The sequence below is a fragment of the Colius striatus genome, chromosome Z (assembly GCF_028858725.1).
Source record: "Colius striatus isolate bColStr4 chromosome Z, bColStr4.1.hap1, whole genome shotgun sequence".
Taxonomy (NCBI): domain Eukaryota; kingdom Metazoa; phylum Chordata; class Aves; order Coliiformes; family Coliidae; genus Colius; species Colius striatus.
Window position 1 is genome coordinate 88,145,278 of NC_084790.1, and position 20,184 is coordinate 88,165,461.

General features: G+C 63.3%; 1 protein-coding gene across 1 annotated transcript in view; it reads left to right on the forward strand.

The window, feature by feature from the left end:
- ONECUT2 (one cut homeobox 2) overlaps nt 1-19,490 on the forward strand; it is a 36,110-nt gene extending 16,620 nt beyond the window's left edge. The window contains exon 2 of the mRNA XM_062018896.1: nt 19,204-19,490. Within this exon, the coding sequence (XP_061874880.1) occupies nt 19,204-19,490 (287 nt within the window). The remainder of the gene's footprint in view (nt 1-19,203) is intronic.
- Nucleotides 19,491-20,184: the final 694 nt, after the last annotated feature.

The following is a 20,184-nucleotide window of genomic DNA, read 5'->3' on the forward strand; positions in this document are numbered from 1 at the left end:
GGGCACAAGCTGCAACAGAAGAGGTTCCAAAGCAACACAAGGACAGATTTGTTCGCTGTTGAGGTGAGGGAGCACTGGCAGGGGCTGCCCAGATGGGCTGTGGAGGCTCCTTCTCTGGAGACATTCAACCCCAGCTGGATGAGTCCCTGTGTGCCCTGCTCTAGGTGGTGCTGCTCTGGCAGGGGGGTTGCACTGGATGAGCCTTCGAGGTCCCTTCCAGCCCTTGGGATTCTGTGATTGTGTGAGGTACTGTCCTGTACACAGGACTCGGGTGTGTTTGGCTGTGGGGCTGTTTGGCAGCCGGCTGTGCCCGCTCCCTGCGGTGCTGAGCTCAGGCACAGGTCGCTGGGTACTCTCCTGGCTTCGGGTTAATTACAGACATTTCCACAGTCTGAGTTTTACTTTTTGGAGCAGGTTCTCATTTCCCTTTGTAGACCTACAGAATTATTTAATAGGGCAGCTTAAAAACCCATCCACTTATCAATTCCCTCTACTTATTTTGTCCCAGCACATTACCTAACCATGTCAACATATGGATTTTTTTATCTTGCAGGCCTGTGTAGACAGCCCTTATCAGGCTATTTTTAAACCTGGGTATGCTACAGCAGCGGTATTGGTTTCAGCACTTGATGTTCTCTCTGTGCTAATAAATACAGATCAGCTATTAATACTGATTTTTTTAGGAGCCATTAGCATCGCTTGGCACAGCAATGGTCCAGCGCCGCTCCCTGACCGGGGCTCTGACGGGCACTTCTGGCTGCCTCTGCCCTTGGCTTTGGGAGACAGCCCGGGGAGGAGGCTGGCACTGCTGCTCACCCAAGGGCTCTGCACTGCCCTGTGGCTTTCAAGCACTGCCCCAGCATTGAGGCTGGAGTGAGCTGGGCAATGGGGAGGCTGCCCATAGAATCACAGGATGGTGGGGGTGGGCAGGGCCCTGCAGAGCTCATCCAGCCCCAGCCCCTGCTCAAGCAGGTTCCCCTCGCTCAGGGGGCACAGGAACGTGTCCAGGTGGGTTTGGGAACCTCCTGAGAAGGAACCTCCACGCCCTCCCTGAACATTTAGCCCTGGAGAGCTGGGGGTCAGGCTCTAAGGCAGTAAGGACAATCTGGGGAGGAAGGGGACAGTTCTCCAATGAAATGGAGAGGCAATGACAGTTGCCTCTCTTAACAGAGCTTTGCAATCCAGAGTATTTTAGATTGTTTTATCCTCCTGGGAGGAGCTTTGGAATGCTGTAAACACCCATTGGAGAGAAACACAAATACCTTGGACCTGGGTTCTAGACAGCTCAGTTGGCTTTGTGCCGGGAAGCACCCCCTTCCTTGGAGTGGAGGGAGGAGAGGCACAGAGTCCTGTGTTTGTGACAGCTCTGGGAGCCAGACTGGGGTGAAAACCCCAGGGGAGAAGAGGAAAGACCAAGGCACACCGTGCCTGACATGCCACTGCAGGAACCCAAGCGTTGTCACCGCCACAGAGACAGGCCCTGGCAGCCATTGGCAGGAAACATCAGCCACAGTGTTTGTGCAAAGCTGCGTGTCCAGGCAGGATTTCGGCTGGGAAGCCTCCCCTCACTTCTGGGCTGAGTGTGTGGTGCTGGGTCAGTGATGGCATTGTGCTGTGCAGTGCCGTGAGGGTGAGGGCATCGTGCCGTGCAGTGCCATGAGGTAAGAGCATTGTGCTGTGCAGTACCATGTGGTGCCATGAGAGTGAGGGCATCATGCAATGATGGTGAGGACATCATGCCATGTGGTGCCACGTGTGTGAGGGCATCACACCATGCAGTGCCATGAGGGTGAGTGCATCATGCCATGTGATGTCATGAGGATGAGGGCATTGTGCTGTGCAGTGCCATGAGGGTGAGTGCATCGTGCCATGTGGTGTCATGATGGTGAGGGCATCATGCCATGCAGTGCCATGAGGTAGGAGCATCATACCATGCAATGCCGTACCCGGCTCTGGCAACACATCTGAGTCTGCAAACAGAAAGCAGAGTCATTTTTGGGGCTTGGCTGTGAAGTGGTGATGAGGATGGAGCTGCTGGCAAGCACTGCACCCCTTGGTGTGTAGGGGGTGTGGGGTGCCCAAGCCACTACCAGGCAGTTGCTGGATGGCTCTGGAGCAGAGGCTGTGGGGGGCTGCCTGGATGCCCACATCATCTAGGGGTGCACAGAGGGATGATTGCTGAGGGGGGACATTGCCTAAACAGCAGGTGCTGGTACTGTTCCATCTCAAAAAGCTCCAATTTCTTGTCTTGTCTCTTCTTTCCCGTGGCTTTCCAACACGGCAGTCTATGAGGCAGCACATGAAAGGGTGAGCTTACAGAGAGCTGTAGCGTTTCAGATGTACCAAACAGTCCCACAGCAGAAACACTGAGTTTATCTCACAACAGAGGTCTGAAGTTGTGGCAGCTTTCTCAGCAGCATTCACAGCAGTGGGTGGAAACCACAAATAAACTGGTAAGTGGTGAAACAGTGACCACAGAGGCCTCTTTCTGGAGAAAACAAGCAACCAGAAGGTTCAGCTGGGTGATGGCAGTTCGTGCTGTTGGACATGGTTTTTCCCCAGTGGTGCTCACGTCAAGTCGCTGCCGTGGGAGCTTTGACCAAGGTTTGCTGTGGTCTGTTCAGTGTAATAAAACTGCTGTAGAAATGTTAGCCCTGGCTGTTGGTGAGCTAGAGCCAGGCTTCCTTTTTGGGGGTGGAGAGGATGAATACGGGGAGCGGAGCAGCCTGAATACGAGGAGAGCAAACCTGGGAGCAGCTTTTGACCATTGGCCCTCCTCTCCCTCGGTGTCCGGGATGTGTCTGCATCACCTCTCTGTCCTGTGGAGAGCTTGTGGAGAGGCTCCGTTGTGGCGGGTGCTGCGAGCATCCCCGCTACCGGGTGGGCGTCAGGGGGAATCGGCGCAGAGGGACGCCTGGGTTCCCCTGCACAGGGCCTGCCTGGTGGGAATCTCGCTGTCAGGCTTCAGATGCTGCCCAGAAAACGCACCGCAGGTCCAGATGGATGGGGTTTTGTGTTGCAAATCGTGCGGGGAGCACAGGGAGGGGGGAGCGTAGTTTCTGCTCGCTCAGCTGTTCTGTCCCCTCTGCTAACAAAGAGGGCCTGGGGGGCTCCTGCCTTCACCATTGTGCCCACGGTAATTGTTTCCATTCGGAATGGCAGACGAAAGAAAAGGCTGCAAGTCCCAAAATACGAGTAGATTTATTCTAAACGCGTGAACAGCCGTTTCCAGTTGTTTTTTCCCTCCTCCCTGTGCGTTACCCAGGGGGTGGAGTTTACATTATGGAAGCGTTAAAAGACAGTAATCCGCAGTTGTTCTGTGCTGCAGCACACGAGGCGTTTCTGCAGAGACTTAATCCTTGAGCTACTGCGGGGATGTGCTTCGCGTTTTCTGTGCTGGACCGACACCAGATAAGCGCAGCTGTTAATTCTCACACGGCCGTAAGGGAAGAGCAAACGTGTTTCCCAGGCGGTGGCTTTATAAAAAGCGTGGAAAACCTCCGAGTCGTGCCCTGCTTGGGAACGGCGAGTGAGCAGCAGCAGGGCTCTGCTCAGGTCGGACAGGGCGAGCTCTCCCATCGCCTGCGAGTTCCGTGCTGGGGTGACAAAACCATCGAGTGCCCATCCCAAACGATTTCTGCAGCTGCCGAGCTGCCTGGGAGACGGGTGCCAGCCCTGGCTGTTCCCCGGAGGCTGTCTCAGTGGGGGCTGTTCTCCCCGGGGGGTGTCTCAGTTGGGGCTGTCTCATTGGGGGCTGTTACCCCAAGGACTGTCTCAGTTGGGGCTGTTTCCCTGGGGACTGTCTCAGTTGGGGCTGTCTCATTGGGGGCTGTTACCTCGGGGGCTGTCTCAGTTGGGGCTGTTCCCCCGGGGCTGTCTCAGTGCGGGCTGTTCTCCCCGGGGCTGTCTGAGTTGGGCTGTTCTCCCGGGGCTGTGTCAGTTGGGCTGTTCTCCCGGGGCTGTCTCAGTTGGGCTGTTCTACCCGGGGCTGTCTCATTGGGGGCTGTTCCCCCGGGGCTGTCTCAGTTGGGCTGTTCTCCCCGGGGCTGTCTCAGCGGGGGCTGTTCTCCCCGGGGCTGTCTCAGTTGGGCTGTTCTCCTTGGGGCTGTCTCATTGGGGGCTGTTCTCCCCGGGGCTGTCTCAGTGGGGCTGTTCTCCCCGGGGCTGTCTCAGTGGGGCTGTTCTCCCCGGGGCTGTCTCACTGGGGGCTGTTCTCCCCGGGGCTGTCTCAGTTGGGCTGTTCCCCTCGGGGCTGTCTCATTGGGGGCTGTTCTCCCCGGGGCTGTCTCAGTTGGGCTGTTCTCCCCGGGGCTGTCTCAGCGGGGGCTGTTCTCCCCGGGGCTGTTTCACTGGGGCTGTTCTCCCCGGGGCTGTCTCACTGGGGGCTGTTCTCCCGGGGCTGTCTCAGTGGGGCTGTTCTCCCCGGGGCTGTCTCACTGGGGGCTGTTCTCCCCGGGGCTGTGTCAGTTGGGCTGTTCTCCCGGGGCTGTCTCACTGGGGCTGTTCTCCCGGGGCTGTCTCACTGGGGGCTGTTATCCCCGGGGCTGTCTCAGTGGGGGCTGTTCTCCCCGGGGCTGTGTCAGTGGGGCTGTTCTCCCGGGGCTGTCTCAGTGGGGCTGTTCTCCCGGGTCTGTCTCAGTGGGGGCTGTTCCCCCCGGGGCTGTCTCAGTTGGGCTGTTCTCCCCGGGGCTGTCTCACTGGGGGCTGTTCTCCCTGGGGCTGTCTCACTGGGGCTGTTCTCCCCGGGGCTGTCTCACTGGGGGCTGTTCTCCCTGGGGCTGTGTTAGTTGGGCTGTTCTCCCGGGGCTGTCTCAGTGGGGCTGTTCTCCCGGGGCTGTCTCACTGGGGGCTGTTCCCCCCGGGGCTGTCTCAGTGGGGCTGTTCTCCCCGGGGCTGTTTCATTGGGGGCTGTTCTCCCCGGGGCTGTCTCAGTGGGGCTGTTCTCCCCGGGGCTGTCTCAGTTGGGCTGTTCCCCCGGGGCTGTTCTCACCAGGGCTGTTCCCCCCGGGGCTGTCTCAGTGGGGCTGTTCTCCCCGGGGCTGTCTCATTGGGGGCTGTTCTCCCCGGGGCTGTCTCAGTTGGGGCTGTCTCATTGGGGGCTGTTACCCCGAGGGCTGTCTCAGTTGGGGCTGTTTCCCTGGGGACTGTCTCAGTTGGGGCTGTTCTCCCCGGGGCTGTCTCAGTGGGGGCTGTTCTCCCGGGGCTGTCTCATTGGGGGCTGTTCTCCCCGGGTTGTGTCAGTTGGGCTGTTCTCCCGGGGCTGTCTCAGTGGGGCTGTTCTCCCCGGGGCTGTGTCAGTTGAGCTGTTCTCCCGGGGCTGTCTCAATGGGGGCTGTTCTCCCCGGGTTGTGTCAGTTGGGCTGTTCTCCCGGGGCTGTCTCAATGGGGGCTGTTCTCCCCGGGGCTGTCTCAGTGGGGGCTGTTCTCCCGGGGCTGTCTCATTGGGGGCTGTTACCCTGGGGCTGTGTCAGTTGGGCTGTTCTCCCGGGGCTGTCTCACTGGGGGCTGTTCTCCCGGGGCTGTCTCAGTGGGGCTGTTCTCCCGGGGCTGTCTCACTGGGGGCTGTTCCCCCCGGGGCTGTCTCAGTTGGGCTGTTCCCCCCGGGGCTGTCTCAGTGGGGCTGTTCTCCCCGGGGCTGTCTCAGTTGGGCTGTTTTCCCCGGGGCTGTCTCACTGGGGGCTGTTCTCCCCGGGGCTGTCTCAGTTGGGCTGTTACCCCGGGGCTGTCTCAGCGGGGGCTGTTCTCCCCGGGGCTGTCTCAGTTGGGCTGTTACCCCGGGGCTGTCTCAGCGGGGGCTGTTCTCCCCGGGACTGTCTCAGTGGGGCTGTTCTCCCCGGGGCTGTCTCAGTTGGGCTGTTATCCCTGGGGCTGTCTCAGTTGGGCTGTTCTCCCGGGTCTGTCTCAGTGGGGGCTGTTCTCCCCGGGGTTGTCTCAGTTGGGCTGTTCTCCCCGGGGCTGTCTCAGTGGGGGCTGTTCCCCTCGGGGCTGTCTCAGTGGGGCTGTTCTCCCGGGGCTGTCTCAGTTGGGCTGTTCTCCCGGGGCTGTCTCAGTGGGGCTGTTCCCCCGGGGCTGTCTCAGTGGGGGCTGTTCCCCCCGGGGCTGTCTCAGTGGGGCTGTTCTCCCCGGGGCTGTCTCATTGGGGGCTGTTCTCCCCGGGGCTGTCTCAGTTGGGGCTGTCTCATTGGGGGCTGTTACCCCGAGGGCTGTCTCAGTTGGGGCTGTTTCCCTGGGGACTGTCTCAGTTGGGGCTGTCTCATTGGGGGCTCTTACCTCGGGGGGTTGGGGCTGTTCGCCCGGGGCTGTCTCAGTTGGGCTGTTCTCCCCGGGGCTGTCTCATTAAGGGCTGTTCTCCCCGGGGCTGTGTCAGTTGGGCTGTTCTCCCCGGGGCTGTCTCATTGGGGACTGTTCTCCCAGGGGCTGTCTCAGTTGGGCTGTTCTCCCCGAGGCTGTCTCAGTTGGGCTGTTCTCCCCGGGGCTGTCTCATTAAGGGCTGTTCTCCCCGGGGCTGTGTCAGTTGGGCTGTTCTCCCCGGGGCTGTCTCATTGGGGACTGTTCTCCCCGGGGCTGTCTCAGTTGGGCTGTTCTCCCCGAGGCTGTCTCAGTGGGGGCTGTTCTCCCCGGGGCTGTCTCAGTTGGGCTGTTCTCCCCGGGGCTGTCTCACTGGGGGCTGTTCTCCCCGGGGCTGTCTCAGTGGGGGCTGTTCTCCCGGGGCTGTCTCAGTGGGGTTGTTCTCCCGGGACTGTCTCATTAGGGGCTGTTCTCACGGGGGTGTCTCAGTTGGACTGTTCTCCCCGGGGCTGTCTCAGTGGGGGCTGTTCTCCCCGGGGCTGTGTCAGTTGGGCTGTTCTCCCGGGGCTGTCTCACTGGGGGCTGTTCTCCCGGGGCTGTCTCATTGGGGGCTGTTCTCCCCGAGGCTGTGTCAGTTTGACTGTTCCCCCCGGGGCTGTCTCATGGGGAGCTGTTCTCCGGGGGCTGTCTCAGTTGGGCTGTTCTCCCCGGGGCTGTGTCAGTTGGCGTGTTCTCCTGGGGCTGTCTCAGCGGGGGCTGTTCTCCCGGGGCTGTCTCAGTGGGGGCTGTTCTCCCGGGGCTGTCTCATTGGGGGCTGTTCTCCCCGGGGCTGTGTCAGTTGGGCTGTTCTCCCGGGGCTGTCTCAGTGGGGGCTGTTCCCCCCGGGGCTGTCTCATTGGGGGCTGTTACCCTGGGGCTGTGTCAGTTGGGCTGTTCTCCCGGGGCTGTCTCACTGGGGGCTGTTCTCCCGGGGCTGTCTCAGTGGGGGCTGTTCTCCCCGGGGCTGTCTCAGTTGGGCTGTTCTCCCCGGGGCTGTCTCAGTGGGGGCTGTTCTCCCCGGGGCTGTCTCAGTTGGGGCTGTTCTCCCCGGGGCTGTCTCAGTTGGGCTGTTCTCCCCGAGGCTGTCTCAGTGGGGGCTGTTCTCCCCGAGGCTGTGTCAGTTGGGCTGTTCTCCTGGGGGCTGTCTCAGTGGGGGCTGTTCTCCCGGGGCTGTCTCAGTGGGGGCTGTTCCCCCCGGGGCTGTCTCAGTGGGGCTGTTCTCCCCGGGGCTGTCTCATTGGGGGCTGTTCTCCCCGGGGCTGTCTCAGTTAGGGCTGTCTCATTGGGGGCTGTTACCCCGAGGGCTGTCTCAGTTGGGGCTGTTTCCCTGGGGACTGTCTCAGTTGGGGCTGTCTCATTGGGGGCTCTTACCTCGGGGGGCTGTCTCAGTTGGGGCTGTTCGCCCGGGGCTGTCTCATTGGGGGCTGTTCTCCCCGGGGCTGTCTCAGTTGGGCTATTCTCCTGGGGGCTCTCTCATTGGGGGCTGTTCTCCCGGGGCTGTCTCACTGGGGGCTGTTCTCACGGGGGTGTCTCAGTTGGACTGTTCTCCCCGGGGCTGTCTCAGCGGGGGCTGTTCTCCCCGGGGCTGTGTCAGTTGGGCTGTTCTCCTGGGGCTGTCTCAGTGGGGGCTGTTCTCCCGGGGCTGTCTCATTGGGGGCTGTTCTCCCCGGGGCTGTGTCAGTTGGGCTGTTCTCCCGGGGCTGTCTCAGTGGGGGTTGTTCTCCCCGGGGCTGTGTCAGTGGGGCTGTTCTCCCCGAGGCTGTCTCAGTGGGGCTGTTCTCCCCGGGGCTGTCTCATTGGGGGCTGTTCTACCCGGGGCTGTCTCAGTTGGGGCTGTCTCATTGGGGGCTGTTACCCCGAGGGCTCTCTCAGTTGGGGCTGTTTCCCTGGGGACTGTCTCAGTTGGGGCTGTCTCATTGGGGGCTCTTACCTCGGGGGGCTGTCTCAGTTGGGGCTGTTCGCCCGGGGCTGTCTCAGTTGGGCTGTTCTCCCCGGGGCTGTCTCAGTGGGGGCTGTTCTCCCCGGGGCTGTCTCAGTTGGGCTGTTCTCCTGGGGCTGTCTCAGTGGGGGCTGTTCCACTCGGGACTGTCTCAGTGGGGCTGTTCTCCCGGGGCTGTCTCAGTGGGGGCTGTTCCCCCCGGGGCTGTCTCATTGGTGGATGTTCTCCCGGGGCTGTCTCAGTGGGGACTGTTTTCCCCGGGGCTGTCTGAGTTGGGCTGTTCTCCCTGGGGCTGTCTCAGTTGGGGCTGTCTCAGTTGGGCTGTTCTCCCCTGGGCTGTCTCAGTGGGGGCTGTTCTCCCCGGGGCTGTGTCAGTTGGGCTGTTCTCCTGGGGGCTCTCTCATTGGGGGCTGTTCTCCCGGGGCTGTCTCACTGGGGGCTGTTCTCCCCGGTGCTGTCTCAGTGGGGGCTGTTCTCCCGGGGCTGTCTCAGTGGGGTTGTTCTCCCCGGGGCTGTCTCATTAGGGGCTGTTCTCACGGGGGTGTCTCAGTTGGACTGTTCTCCCCGGGGCTGTCTCAGCGGGGGCTGTTCTCCCCGGGGCTGTGTCAGTTGGGCTGTTCTCCCGGGGCTGTCTCAGTGGGGCTGTTCTCCCCGGGGCTGTGTCAGTTGGGCTGTTCTCCCGGGGCTGTCTCAGTGGGGCTGTTCTCCCCGGGGCTGTGTCAGTTGGGCTGTTCTCCCGGGGCTATCTCACTGGGGGCTGTTCCCCCCTGGGCTGTCTCAGTGGGGCTGTTCTCCCCGGGGCTCTTTCAGTTGGGCTGTTCTCCCCGGGGCTGTCTCATTGGGGGCTGTTCTCCCGGGGCTGTCTCACTGGGGTCTGTTCTCCCCGAGTCTGTGTCAGTGGGGCCTGTTCTCCCCGGGGCTGTCTCATTGGGGGCTGTTCTCACGGGGGTGTCTCAGTTGGGCTGTTCTCCCGGGGTTGTCTCAGTGGGGGCTGTTCTCACGGGGGTGTCTCAGTTGGGCTCTTCTCCCGGGGGCTGTCTCAGTGGGGGCTGTTCTCCCGGGGCTGTCTCAGTGGGGTTGTTCTCCCGGGGCTGTCTCATTAGGGGCTGTTCTCACGGGGGTGTCTCAGTTGGACTGTTCTCCCCGGGGCTGTCTCAGCGGGGGCTGTTCTCCCCGGGGCTGTGTCAGTTGGGCTGTTCTCCCGGGGCTGTCTCACTCGGGGCTGTTCTCACGGGGGTGTCTCAGTTCGACTGTTCTCCCCGGGGCTGTCTCAGCGGGGGCTGTTCTCCCCGAGGCTGTGTCAGTTTGACTGTTCCCCCCGGGGCTGTCTCATGGGGGGCTGTTCTCCGGGGGCTGTCTCAGTTGGGCTGTTCTCCCCAGGGCTGTGTCAGTTGGGCTGTTCTCCTGGGGCTGTTTCAGCGGGGGCTGTTCTCCCGGGGCTGTCTCAGTTGGGCTGTTCTCCCCGAGGCTGTCTCAGTGGGGGCTGTTCTCCCCGGGGCTGTCTCAGTTGGGCTGTTCTCCTGGGGGCTGTCTCAGTGGGGGCTGTTCTCCCGGGGCTGTCTCACTGGGGGCTGTTCCCCCGGGGCTGTCTCAGTGGGAGCTGTTCCCCCCGGGGCTGTCTTAGTGGGGCTGTTCTCCCCGGGGCTGTCTCATTGGGGGCTGTTCTCCCTGGGGCTGTCTCAGTTGGGGCTGTCTCATTGGGGGCTGTTACCCCGAGGGCTGTCTCAGTTGGGGCTGTTTCCCTGGGGACTGTCTCAGTTGGGGCTGTCTCATTGGGGGCTCTTACCTCGGGGGGCTGTCTCAGTTGGGGCTGTTCGCCCGGGGCTGTCTCATTTGGGCTGTTCTCCCCGGGGCTGTCTCAGTGGGGGCTGTTCTCCCCGGGGCTGTCTCAGTTGGACTGTTCTCCTGGGGCTGTCTCAGTGGGGGCTGTTCCACTCAGGACTGTCTCAGTGGGGCTGTTCTCCCCGGGCTGTCTCAGTGGGGGATGTTCTCCCGGGGCTGTCTCAGTGGGGACTGTTTTCCCCGGGGCTGTCTGAGTTGGGCTGTTCTCCCTGGGCCTGTCTCAGTTGGGGCTGTCTCAGTTGGGCTGTTCTCCCCTGGGCTGTCTCACTGGGGGCTGTTCTCCCCGGGGATGTGTCAGTTTGACTGTTCCCCTCGGGGCTGTCTCTTTGGGGGCTGTTCTCACGGGGGTGTCTCAGTTGGGCTCTTCTCCCGGTGCTGTCTCAGTGGGGGCTGTTCTCCCCGGGGCTGTCTCAGTTGGGCTGTTCTCCCGGGGCTGTCTCATTGGGGGCTGTTCTCCCGGGGCTGTCTCAGTAGGGCTGTTCTCCCGGGGCTGTCTCATTGGGGGCTGTTCTCCCGGGGCTGTCTCAGTGGGGCTGTTCTCCCCGGGGCTGTCTCAGTTGGGCTGTTCTCCCGGGGCTGTCTCATTGGGGGCTGTTCTCACGGGGGTGTCTCAGTTGGGCTCTTCTCCCGGGGCTGTCTCAGTGGGGGCTGTTCTACCCGGGGCTGTCTCAGTTGGGCTGTTCTCCCGGGGCTGTCTCATTGGGGGCTGTTCTCCCGGGGCTGTCTCAGTGGGGGCTGTTCTCCCGGGGCTGTCTCAGTGGGGCCTGTTATCCCCGGGGCCGTCTCATTGCGGGCTGTTCTCATGGGGGTGTCTCAGTTGGGCTGTTCTCCCCGGGGCTGTCTCAGTGGGGCTGTTCTCCCGGGGCTGTCTCATTAGGGGCTGTTCTCACGGGGGTGTCTCAGTTGGACTGTTCTCCCCGGGGCTGTCTCAGCGGGGGCTGTTCTCCCTGGGGCTGTGTCAGTTGGGCTGTTCTCCCGGGGCTGTCTCATTGGGGCTGTTCTCCCCGGGGCTGTCTCAGTGGGGGCTGTTCTCCCCGGGGCTGTTTCATTGGGGCTGTTCTCCCCGGGGCTGTCTCACTGGGGGCTGTTCTCCCAGGGCTGTCTCAGTGGGGCTGTTCTCCCGGGGCTGTCTCACTGGGGGCTGTTCCCCCCGGGGCTGTCTCAGTTGGGCTGTTCCCCCCGGGGCTGTCTCAGTGGGGCTGTTCTCCCCGGGGCTGTCTCAGTTGGGGCTGTTCCCCCTGGGGCTGTCTCATTGGGGGATGTTCTCCCGGGGCTGTCTCACTGGGGGCTGTTCTCCCCGGGGCTGTCTCAGTTGGGCTGTTCTTCCTTGGGCTGTCTCAGTTGGGGCTGTCTCAGTTGGGCTGTTCTCCCCGGGGCTGTCTCACTGGGGGCTGTTCTCCCCGGGGCTGTGTCAGTTTGACTGTTCCCCTCGCGGCTGTCTCATTGGGGGGTCTTCTCCCGGGGCTGTCTCAGTGGGGGCTGTTCTCCCCGGGGCTGTCTCAGTTGGGCTGTTCTCCCGGGGCTGTCTAATTGGGGGCTGTTCTCCCGGGGCTGTCTCAGTGGGGCTGTTCTCCCCGGGGCTGTCTCAGTGGGGCTGTTCTCCCGGGGCTGTCTCATTGGGGGCTGTTCTCCCGGGGCTGTCTCAGTGGGGCTGTTCTCCCGGGGCTGTCTCAGTGGGGCCTGTTCTCCCCGGGGCTGTCTCATTGGGGGCTGTTCTCCCGGGGTTGTCTCAGTGGGGCTGTTCTCCCGGGGCTGTCTCAGTGGGGCCTGTTCTCCCGGGGCTGTCTCATTAGGGGCTGTTCTCACGGGGGTGTCTCAGTTGGACTGTTCTCCCCGGGGCTGTCTCAGCGGGGGCTGTTCTCCCCGGGGCTGTGTCAGTTGGGCTGTTCTCCCGGGGCTGTCTCACTCGGGGCTGTTCTCACGGGGGTGTCTCAGTTGGGCTGTTCTCCTCCCGGGGCTGTCTCAGCGGGGGCTGTTCTCCCCGGGGCTGTGTCAGTTGGGCTGTTCTCCCGGCGCTGTCTCATTAGGGGCTGTTCTCACGGGGGTGTCTCAGTTGGACTGTTCTCCCCGGGGCTGTCTCAGTGGGGCTGTTCTCCCCGGGGCTGTGTCAGTTGGGCTGTTCTCCCGGGGTTGTCTCAGTGGGGGCTGTTCTCACGGGGGTGTCTCAGTTGGGCTCTTCTCCCGGGGGCTGTCTCAGTGGGGGCTGTTCTCCCGGGCTGTCTCAGTGGGGTTGTTCTCCCGGGGCTGTCTCATTAGGGGCTGTTCTCACGGGGGTGTCTCAGTTGGACTGTTCTCCCCGGGGCTGTCTCAGCGGGGGCTGTTCTCCCCGGGGCTGTGTCAGTTGGGCTGTTCTCCCGGGGCTGTCTCACTCGGGGCTGTTCTCACGGGGGTGTCTCAGTTCGACTGTTCTCCCCGGGGCTGTCTCAGCGGGGGCTGTTCTCCCCGAGGCTGTGTCAGTTTGACTGTTCCCCCCGGGGCTGTCTCATGGGGGGCTGTTCTCCGGGGGCTGTCTCAGTTGGGCTGTTCTCCCCAGGGCTGTGTCAGTTGGGCTGTTCTCCTGGGGCTGTTTCAGCGGGGGCTGTTCTCCCGGGGCTGTCTCAGTTGGGCTGTTCTCCCCGAGGCTGTCTCAGTGGGGGCTGTTCTCCCCGGGGCTGTCTCAGTTGGGCTGTTCTCCTGGGGGCTGTCTCAGTGGGGGCTGTTCTCCCGGGGCTGTCTCACTGGGGGCTGTTCCCCCGGGGCTGTCTCAGTGGGAGCTGTTCCCCCCGGGGCTGTCTTAGTGGGGCTGTTCTCCCCGGGGCTGTCTCATTGGGGGCTGTTCTCCCCGGGGCTGTCTCAGTTGGGGCTGTCTCATTGGGGGCTGTTACCCCGAGGGCTGTCTCAGTTGGGGCTGTTTCCCTGGGGACTGTCTCAGTTGGGGCTGTCTCATTGGGGGCTCTTACCTCGGGGGGCTGTCTCAGTTGGGGCTGTTCGCCCGGGGCTGTCTCATTTGGGCTGTTCTCCCCGGGGCTGTCTCAGTGGGGGCTGTTCTCCCCGGGGCTGTCTCAGTTGGGCTGTTCTCCTGGGGCTGTCTCAGTGGGGGCTGTTCCACTCAGGACTGTCTCAGTGGGGCTGTTCTCCCCGGGCTGTCTCAGTGGGGGCTGTTCCCCCCGGGGCTGTCTCATTGGGGGATGTTCTCCCGGGGCTGTCTCAGTGGGGACTGTTTTCCCCGGGGCTGTCTGAGTTGGGCTGTTCTCCCTGGGCCTGTCTCAGTTGGGGCTGTCTCAGTTGGGCTGTTCTCCCCTGGGCTGTCTCACTGGGGGCTGTTCTCCCCGGGGATGTGTCAGTTTGACTGTTCCCCTCGGGGCTGTCTCTTTGGGGGCTGTTCTCACGGGGGTGTCTCAGTTGGGCTCTTCTCCCGGTGCTGTCTCAGTGGGGGCTGTTCTCCCCGGGGCTGTCTCAGTTGGGCTGTTCTCCCGGGGCTGTCTCATTGGGGGCTGTTCTCCCGGGGCTGTCTCAGTAGGGCTGTTCTCCCGGGGCTGTCTCATTGGGGGCTGTTCTCCCGCGGCTGTCTCAGTGGGGCTGTTCTCCCCGGGGCTGTCTCAGTTGGGCTGTTCTCCCGGGGCTGTCTCATTGGGGGCTGTTCTCACGGGGGTGTCTCAGTTGGGCTCTTCTCCCGGGGCTGTCTCAGTGGGGGCTGTTCTACCCGGGGCTGTCTCAGTTGGGCTGTTCTCCCGGGGCTGTCTCATTGGGGGCTGTTCTCCCGGGGCTGTCTCAGTGGGGGCTGTTCTCCCGGGGCTGTCTCAGTGGGGCCTGTTATCCCCGGGGCCGTCTCATTGCGGGCTGTTCTCATGGGGGTGTCTCAGTTGGGCTGTTCTCCCCGGGGCTGTCTCAGTGGGGCTGTTCTCCCGGGGCTGTCTCATTAGGGGCTGTTCTCACGGGGGTGTCTCAGTTGGACTGTTCTCCCCGGGGCTGTCTCAGCGGGGGCTGTTCTCCCTGGGGCTGTGTCAGTTGGGCTGTTCTCCCGGGGCTGTCTCAGTGGGGCTGTTCTCCCCGGGGCTGTCTCAGTGGGGGCTGTTCTCCCCGGGGCTGTTTCATTGGGGCTGTTCTCCCCGGGGCTGTCTCACTGGGGGCTGTTCTCCCAGGGCTGTCTCAGTGGGGCTGTTCTCCCGGGGCTGTCTCACTGGGGGCTGTTCCCCCCGGGGCTGTCTCAGTTGGGCTGTTCCCCCCGGGGCTGTCTCAGTGGGGCTGTTCTCCCCGGGGCTGTCTCAGTTGGGGCTGTTCCCCCTGGGGCTGTCTCATTGGGGGATGTTCTCCCGGGGCTGTCTCACTGGGGGCTGTTCTCCCCGGGGCTGTCTCAGTTGGGCTGTTCTTCCTTGGGCTGTCTCAGTTGGGGCTGTCTCAGTTGGGCTGTTCTCCCCGGGGCTGTCTCACTGGGGGCTGTTCTCCCCGGGGCTGTGTCAGTTTGACTGTTCCCCTCGCGGCTGTCTCATTGGGGGGTCTTCTCCCGGGGCTGTCTCAGTGGGGGCTGTTCTCCCCGGGGCTGTCTCAGTTGGGCTGTTCTCCCGGGGCTGTCTAATTGGGGGCTGTTCTCCCGGGGCTGTCTCAGTGGGGCTGTTCTCCCCGGGGCTGTCTCAGTGGGGCTGTTCTCCCGGGGCTGTCTCATTGGGGGCTGTTCTCCCGGGGCTGTCTCAGTGGGGCTGTTCTCCCGGGGCTGTCTCATTGGGGGCTGTTCTCCCGGGGTTGTCTCAGTGGGGCTGTTCTCCCGGGGCTGTCTCAGTGGGGCCTGTTCTCCCGGGGCTGTCTCAGTGGGGCTGTTCTCCCGGGGCTGTCTCAGTGGGGCCTGTTCTCCCGGGGCTGTCTCATTAGGGGCTGTTCTCACGGGGGTGTCTCAGTTGGACTGTTCTCCCCGGGGCTGTCTCAGCGGGGGCTGTTCTCCCCGGGGCTGTGTCAGTTGGGCTGTTCTCCCGGGGCTGTCTCACTCGGGGCTGTTCTCACGGGGGTGTCTCAGTTGGGCTGTTCTCCTCCCGGGGCTGTCTCAGCGGGGGCTGTTCTCCCCGGGGCTGTGTCAGTTGGGCTGTTCTCCCGGCGCTGTCTCATTAGGGGCTGTTCTCACGGGGGTGTCTCAGTTGGACTGTTCTCCCCGGGGCTGTCTCAGTGGGGCTGTTCTCCCCGGGGCTGTGTCAGTTGGGCTCTTCTCCCGGGGCTGTCTCACTGGGGGCTGTTCTCCCGGGGCTGTCTCATTGGGGGCTGTTCCCCTCGGGGCTGTCTCAGTGGGGCTGTTCTCCCTGGGGCTGTCTCAGTGGGGGCTGTTCCCCCCGGGGCTGTCTCATTGGGAGATGTTCTCCCCGGGGCTGTCTCAGTGGGGGCTGTTCTCCCTGGGGCTGTCTCAGTTGGGGCTGTCTCAGTTGGGCTGTTCCCCCCGGGGCTGTCTCACTGGGGGCTGTTCTCCCCGGGGCTGTGTCAGTTTTACTGTTCCCCCCGGGGCTGTCTCATTGGGGGCTGTTCTCCTGGGGGCTGTCTCAGTGGGGGCTGTTCTCCCCGGGGCTGTCTCAGTGAGGGCTGTTCTCCCCGGGGCTGTCTCATTTGGGCTCTTACCCCGGGGCTGTCTCAGTGGGGGCTGTTCTCCCCGGGGCTGTCTTAGTTGGGCTGTTCTCCCGGGGCTGTCTCAGTGGGGCCTGTTCTCTCCGGGGCTGTCTCAGTTGGGCTGTTCTCCCGGGGCTGTCTCATTGGGGGCTGTTCTCCCAGGGCTGTCTCAGTGGGGCTGTTCTCCCGGGGCTGTCTCAGTGGGGGCTGTTCTCCCCGGGGCTGTCTCATTGGGGGCTGTTCTCACGGGGGTGTCTCAGTGGGCTGTTCTCCCGGGGCTGTTTTAGCGGGGGCTGTTCTCCCGGGGCTGTCTCAGTGGGGCTGTTCTCCCGGGGCTGTGTCAGTGGGGGCTGTTCTCCCCGGGGCTGTCTCAGTTGGGCTGTTCTCCCGGGGCTGTCTCATTGGGGGCTGTTCTCCCGGGGCTGTCTCAGTGGGGCTGTTCTCCCGGGGCTGTCTCAGTTGGGCTATTCCCCCCGGGGCTGTCTCAATGGGGGCTGTTCTCCCCGGGGCTGTCTCATTGGGGGCTGTTCTCCTCCCGGGGCTGTGTCAGTTGGGCTGTTCTCCCCGGGGCTGTCTCAGTGGGGCTGTTACCCCGGGGCTGTGTCAGTTGGGCTGTTCTCCCCGGGGCTGTTTCAGTTGGGCTGTTCTCCCCGGGGCTGTCTCAGTGGGGGCTGTTCTCCCCGGGGCTGTCTCAGTTGGGCTGTTCTCCTGGGGCTGTCTCAGTGGGGGCTGTTCCCCTCGGGGCTGTCTCAGTGGGGCTGTTCCCCCCGGGGCTGTCTCATTGCGGGCTGTTCTCCCCGGGGCCGTCTCAGTTGGGCTGTTCTCCCTGGGGCTGTCTCAGTTGGGGCTGTCTCAGTTGGGCTGTTCTGCCCGGGGCTGTTTCACTGGGGGCTGTTCTCCCCGGGGCTGTGTCAGTTTGACTGTTCCCCCCGCGGCTGTCTCATTGGGGGGTCTTCTCCCGGGGCTGTCTCAGTTGGGCTGTTCTCCCGGGGCTGTCTCATTGGGGGCTGTTCTCCCCGGGGCTGTCTCAGTTGGGTTGTTCTCCCGGGGCTGTCTCATTGGGGGCTGTTCCCCGGGGCTGTGTCAGTTGGGCTGTTCTCCCCGGGGCTGTCTCAGTGGGGCTGTTCTCCCGGGGCTGTCTCATTGGGGGCTGTTCTCCCGGGGCTGTCTCAGTGGGGGCTGTTCCCCGGGGCTGTGTCAGTTGGGCTGTTCTCCCCGGGGCTGTCTCAGTGGGGCCCGTTCTCCCCGGGGCTTTCTCATTGTGGGCTGTTTTCACGGGGGTGTCTCAGTTGGGCTCTTCTCCCGGGGCTGTCTCAGTGGGGGCTGTTCTCCCGGGGCTGTCTCAGTGGGGTTGTTCTCCCGGGGCTGTCTCATTAGGGGCTGTTCTCACGGGGGTGTCTCAGTTGGACTGTTCTCCCCGGGGCTGTCTCAGCGGGGGCTGTTCTCCCCGGGACCGTGTCAGTTGGGCTGTTCTCCCGGGGCTGTCTCACTCGGGGCTGTTCTCACGGGGGTGTCTCAGTTGGACTGTTCTCCCCGGGGCTGTCTCAGCGGGGGCTGTTCTCCCCGGGGCTGTGTCAGTTGGGCTGTTCTCCCGGGGCTGTCTCACTGGGGGCTGTTCTCACGGGGGTGTCTCAGTTGGACTGTTCTCCCCGGGGCTGTCTCAGTGGGGCTGTTCTCCCCGGGGCTGTTTCAGTTGGGCTGTTCTCCCCGGGGCTGTCTCAGTGGGGGCTGTTCTCCCCGGGGCTGTCTCAGTTGGGCTGTTCTCCCGGGGCTGTCTCAGTGGGGGCTGTTCCCCTCGGGGCTGTCTCAGTGGGGCTGTTCCCCCCGGGGCTGTCTCATTGGGGGATGTTCTCCCGGGGCTGTCTCAGTGGGGGCTGTTCTCCCGGGGCTGTCTCAGTGGGGCTGTTCTCCCCGGGGCTGTCTCACTGGGGGATGTTCTCCCGGGGCTGTCTCACTGGGGGATGTTCCCCCCGGGGCTGTCTCATTGGGGGATGTTCTCCCGGGGCTGTCTCAGTGGGGGCTGTTCTCCCGGGGCTGTCTCATTGGGGGCTGTTCTCCCCGGGGCTGTGTCAGTTTGACTGTTCCCCCCGGGGCTGTCTCATTGGGGGCTGTTCTCCTGGGGGCTGTCTCAGTGGGGGCTGTTCTCCCCGGGGCTGTCTCAGTTGGGCTGTTACCCCGGGGCTGTCTCAGTCGGGGCTGTTCTCCCCGGGGCTGTCTTAGTTGGGCTGTTCTCCCGGGGCTGTCTCAGTGGGGCCTGTTCTCTCCGGGGCTGTCTCAGTTGGGCTGTTCTCCCGGGGCTGTCTCATTGGGGGCTGTTCTCCCAGGGCTGTCTCAGTGGGGCTGTTCTCCTGGGGCTGTCTCAGTGGGGGCTGTTCTCCCCGGGGCTGTCTCATTGGGGGCTGTTCTCACGGGGGTGTCTCAGTGGGCTGTTCTCCCCGGGGCTGTTTCAGCGGGGGCTGTTCTCCCCGGGGCTGTCTTAGTTGGGCTGTTCTCCCGGGGCTGTCTCAGTGGGGCCTGTTCTCTCCGGGGCTGTCTCAGTTGGGCTGTTCTCCCGGGGCTGTCTCATTGGGGGCTGTTCTCCCAGGGCTGTCTCAGTGGGGCTGTTCTCCTGGGGCTGTCTCAGTGGGGGCTGTTCTCCCCGGGGCTGTCTCATTGGGGGCTGTTCTCACGGGGCTGTCTCAGTGGGGCTGTTCTCCCGGGGCTGTGTCAGTGGGGGCTGTTCTCCCCGGGGCTGTCTCAGTTGGGCTCTTCTCCCGGGGCTGTCTCACTGGGGGTGTTCTCCCGGGGCTGTCTCAGTGGGGCTGTTCTCCTGGGGCTGTCTCAGTTGGGCTGTTCCCCCCGGGGCTGTCTCACTGGGGGCTGTTCTCCCCGGGGCTGTCTCATTGGGGGCTGTTCTGCCGGGGCTGTGTCAGTTTTGCTGTTCTCCCCGGGGCTGTCTCAGTGGGGCTGTTACCCCGGGGCTGTGTCAGTTGGGCTGTTCTCCCCGGGGCTGTCTCAGTGGGGGCTGTTCTCCCCGGGGCTGTCTCAGTTGGGCTGTTCTCCTGGGGCTGTCTCAGTGGGGGCTGTTCCCCTCGGGGCTGTTTCAGTGGGGCTGTTCTCCCCGGGGCTGTCTCAGTGGGGCTGTTCCCCCCGGGGCTGTCTCATTGGGGGATGTTCTCCCGGGGCTGTCTCAGTGGGGGCTGTTCTCCCGGGGCTGTCTCAGTTGGGCTGTTCCCCCCGGGGCTGTCTCACTGGGGGCTGTTCTCCCCGGGGCTGTGTCAGTTTGACTGTTCCCCCCGGGGCTGTCTCATTGGGGGCTGTTCTCCCCGGGGCTGTCTCATTGGGGGCTGTTCTCCCGGGGCTGTCTCAGTGGGGTTGTTTTCCCGGGGCTGTCTCAGTGGGGCTGTTCTCCCCGGGGCTGTCTCAGTGGGGCTGTTTTCCCGGGGCTGTCTCAGCGGGGGCTGTGCCTGGGGAGGGACCCGGCGGGAGGGACGCGGCTCGCAGCCGCCCTGACGCTCGCTTTTTCTCTCTGTCTGTGCCCACCCCTTCCCCAGCCTGCAAACGCAAAGAGCAAGAGCCGAACAAAGAGCGGAACAACTCGCAGAAGAAGTCCCGGCTGGTTTTCACGGACCTGCAGCGCAGAACGCTTTTCGCCATCTTCAAGGAGAACAAGCGTCCTTCCAAAGAAATGCAGATCACCATCTCGCAGCAGCTGGGGCTGGAGCTCACCACCGTCAGCAACTTCTTCATGAACGCCCGCCGGCGCAGCCTGGAGAAGTGGCAGGACGACCTGAGCTCCGGGGGTTCGTCCTCAGCCTCCAGCACCTGCACCAAAGCGTGACGGCAGCGGGCGGCGCGGCTCGGCACGGCACGGCACGGCGCGGCACGGCACGGCACGGCACGGCACGGCACGGCGCGGCACGGCACGGCACGGCTCGGCACGGCAACGGCGGAGAGATCGGCTTCGCAGCGGGACCCTTCACTGATGACTTAAAGCACAATCCTCCTGGAAACGAACCCAAGCCCAGCTGTAACACAGGACACTTCTCACGGCTCTTAGTCAAGTCTTAGCAGGCGCAAGTTCGACGTTAACCTCTTTCTGTACAATACTATGCTCAGGACAGGCGAAGCAGGTCTGAAACGTAGGGGAGTCGTTGGTGAGGCACATTTCTCCCCAGCCCCAAAGAGCCCCGTCCGGCGGGGGTGCCGCTGCGAGCCGGGCTGGCCACACCGCCCTGCACCACAACGGAGCACAAAGTCTGACACGTAGACGCTAAAGAACCCGAGAACCCGTTTTTACAACTCAGGCATGGTTTTAAGTGTTTTAGGGGAAAGCTAACAAAGCAAGAAAAAGTCAAACTTAAGTTTTGGGGTTTTTTTAAGTTTGGGGATTTGGTTTTTGCGGGGTTTTTCTTTAGTTTGTTTAATTTAATCAGCCGCTGTAGCTTGATCTTGGATCAGAAACGTTCAGTTCACTTGAGCTCAAAATACCAAGCACAAAGGCAGGAGCTATAGAGGCAGGTACAAGCCCGGGC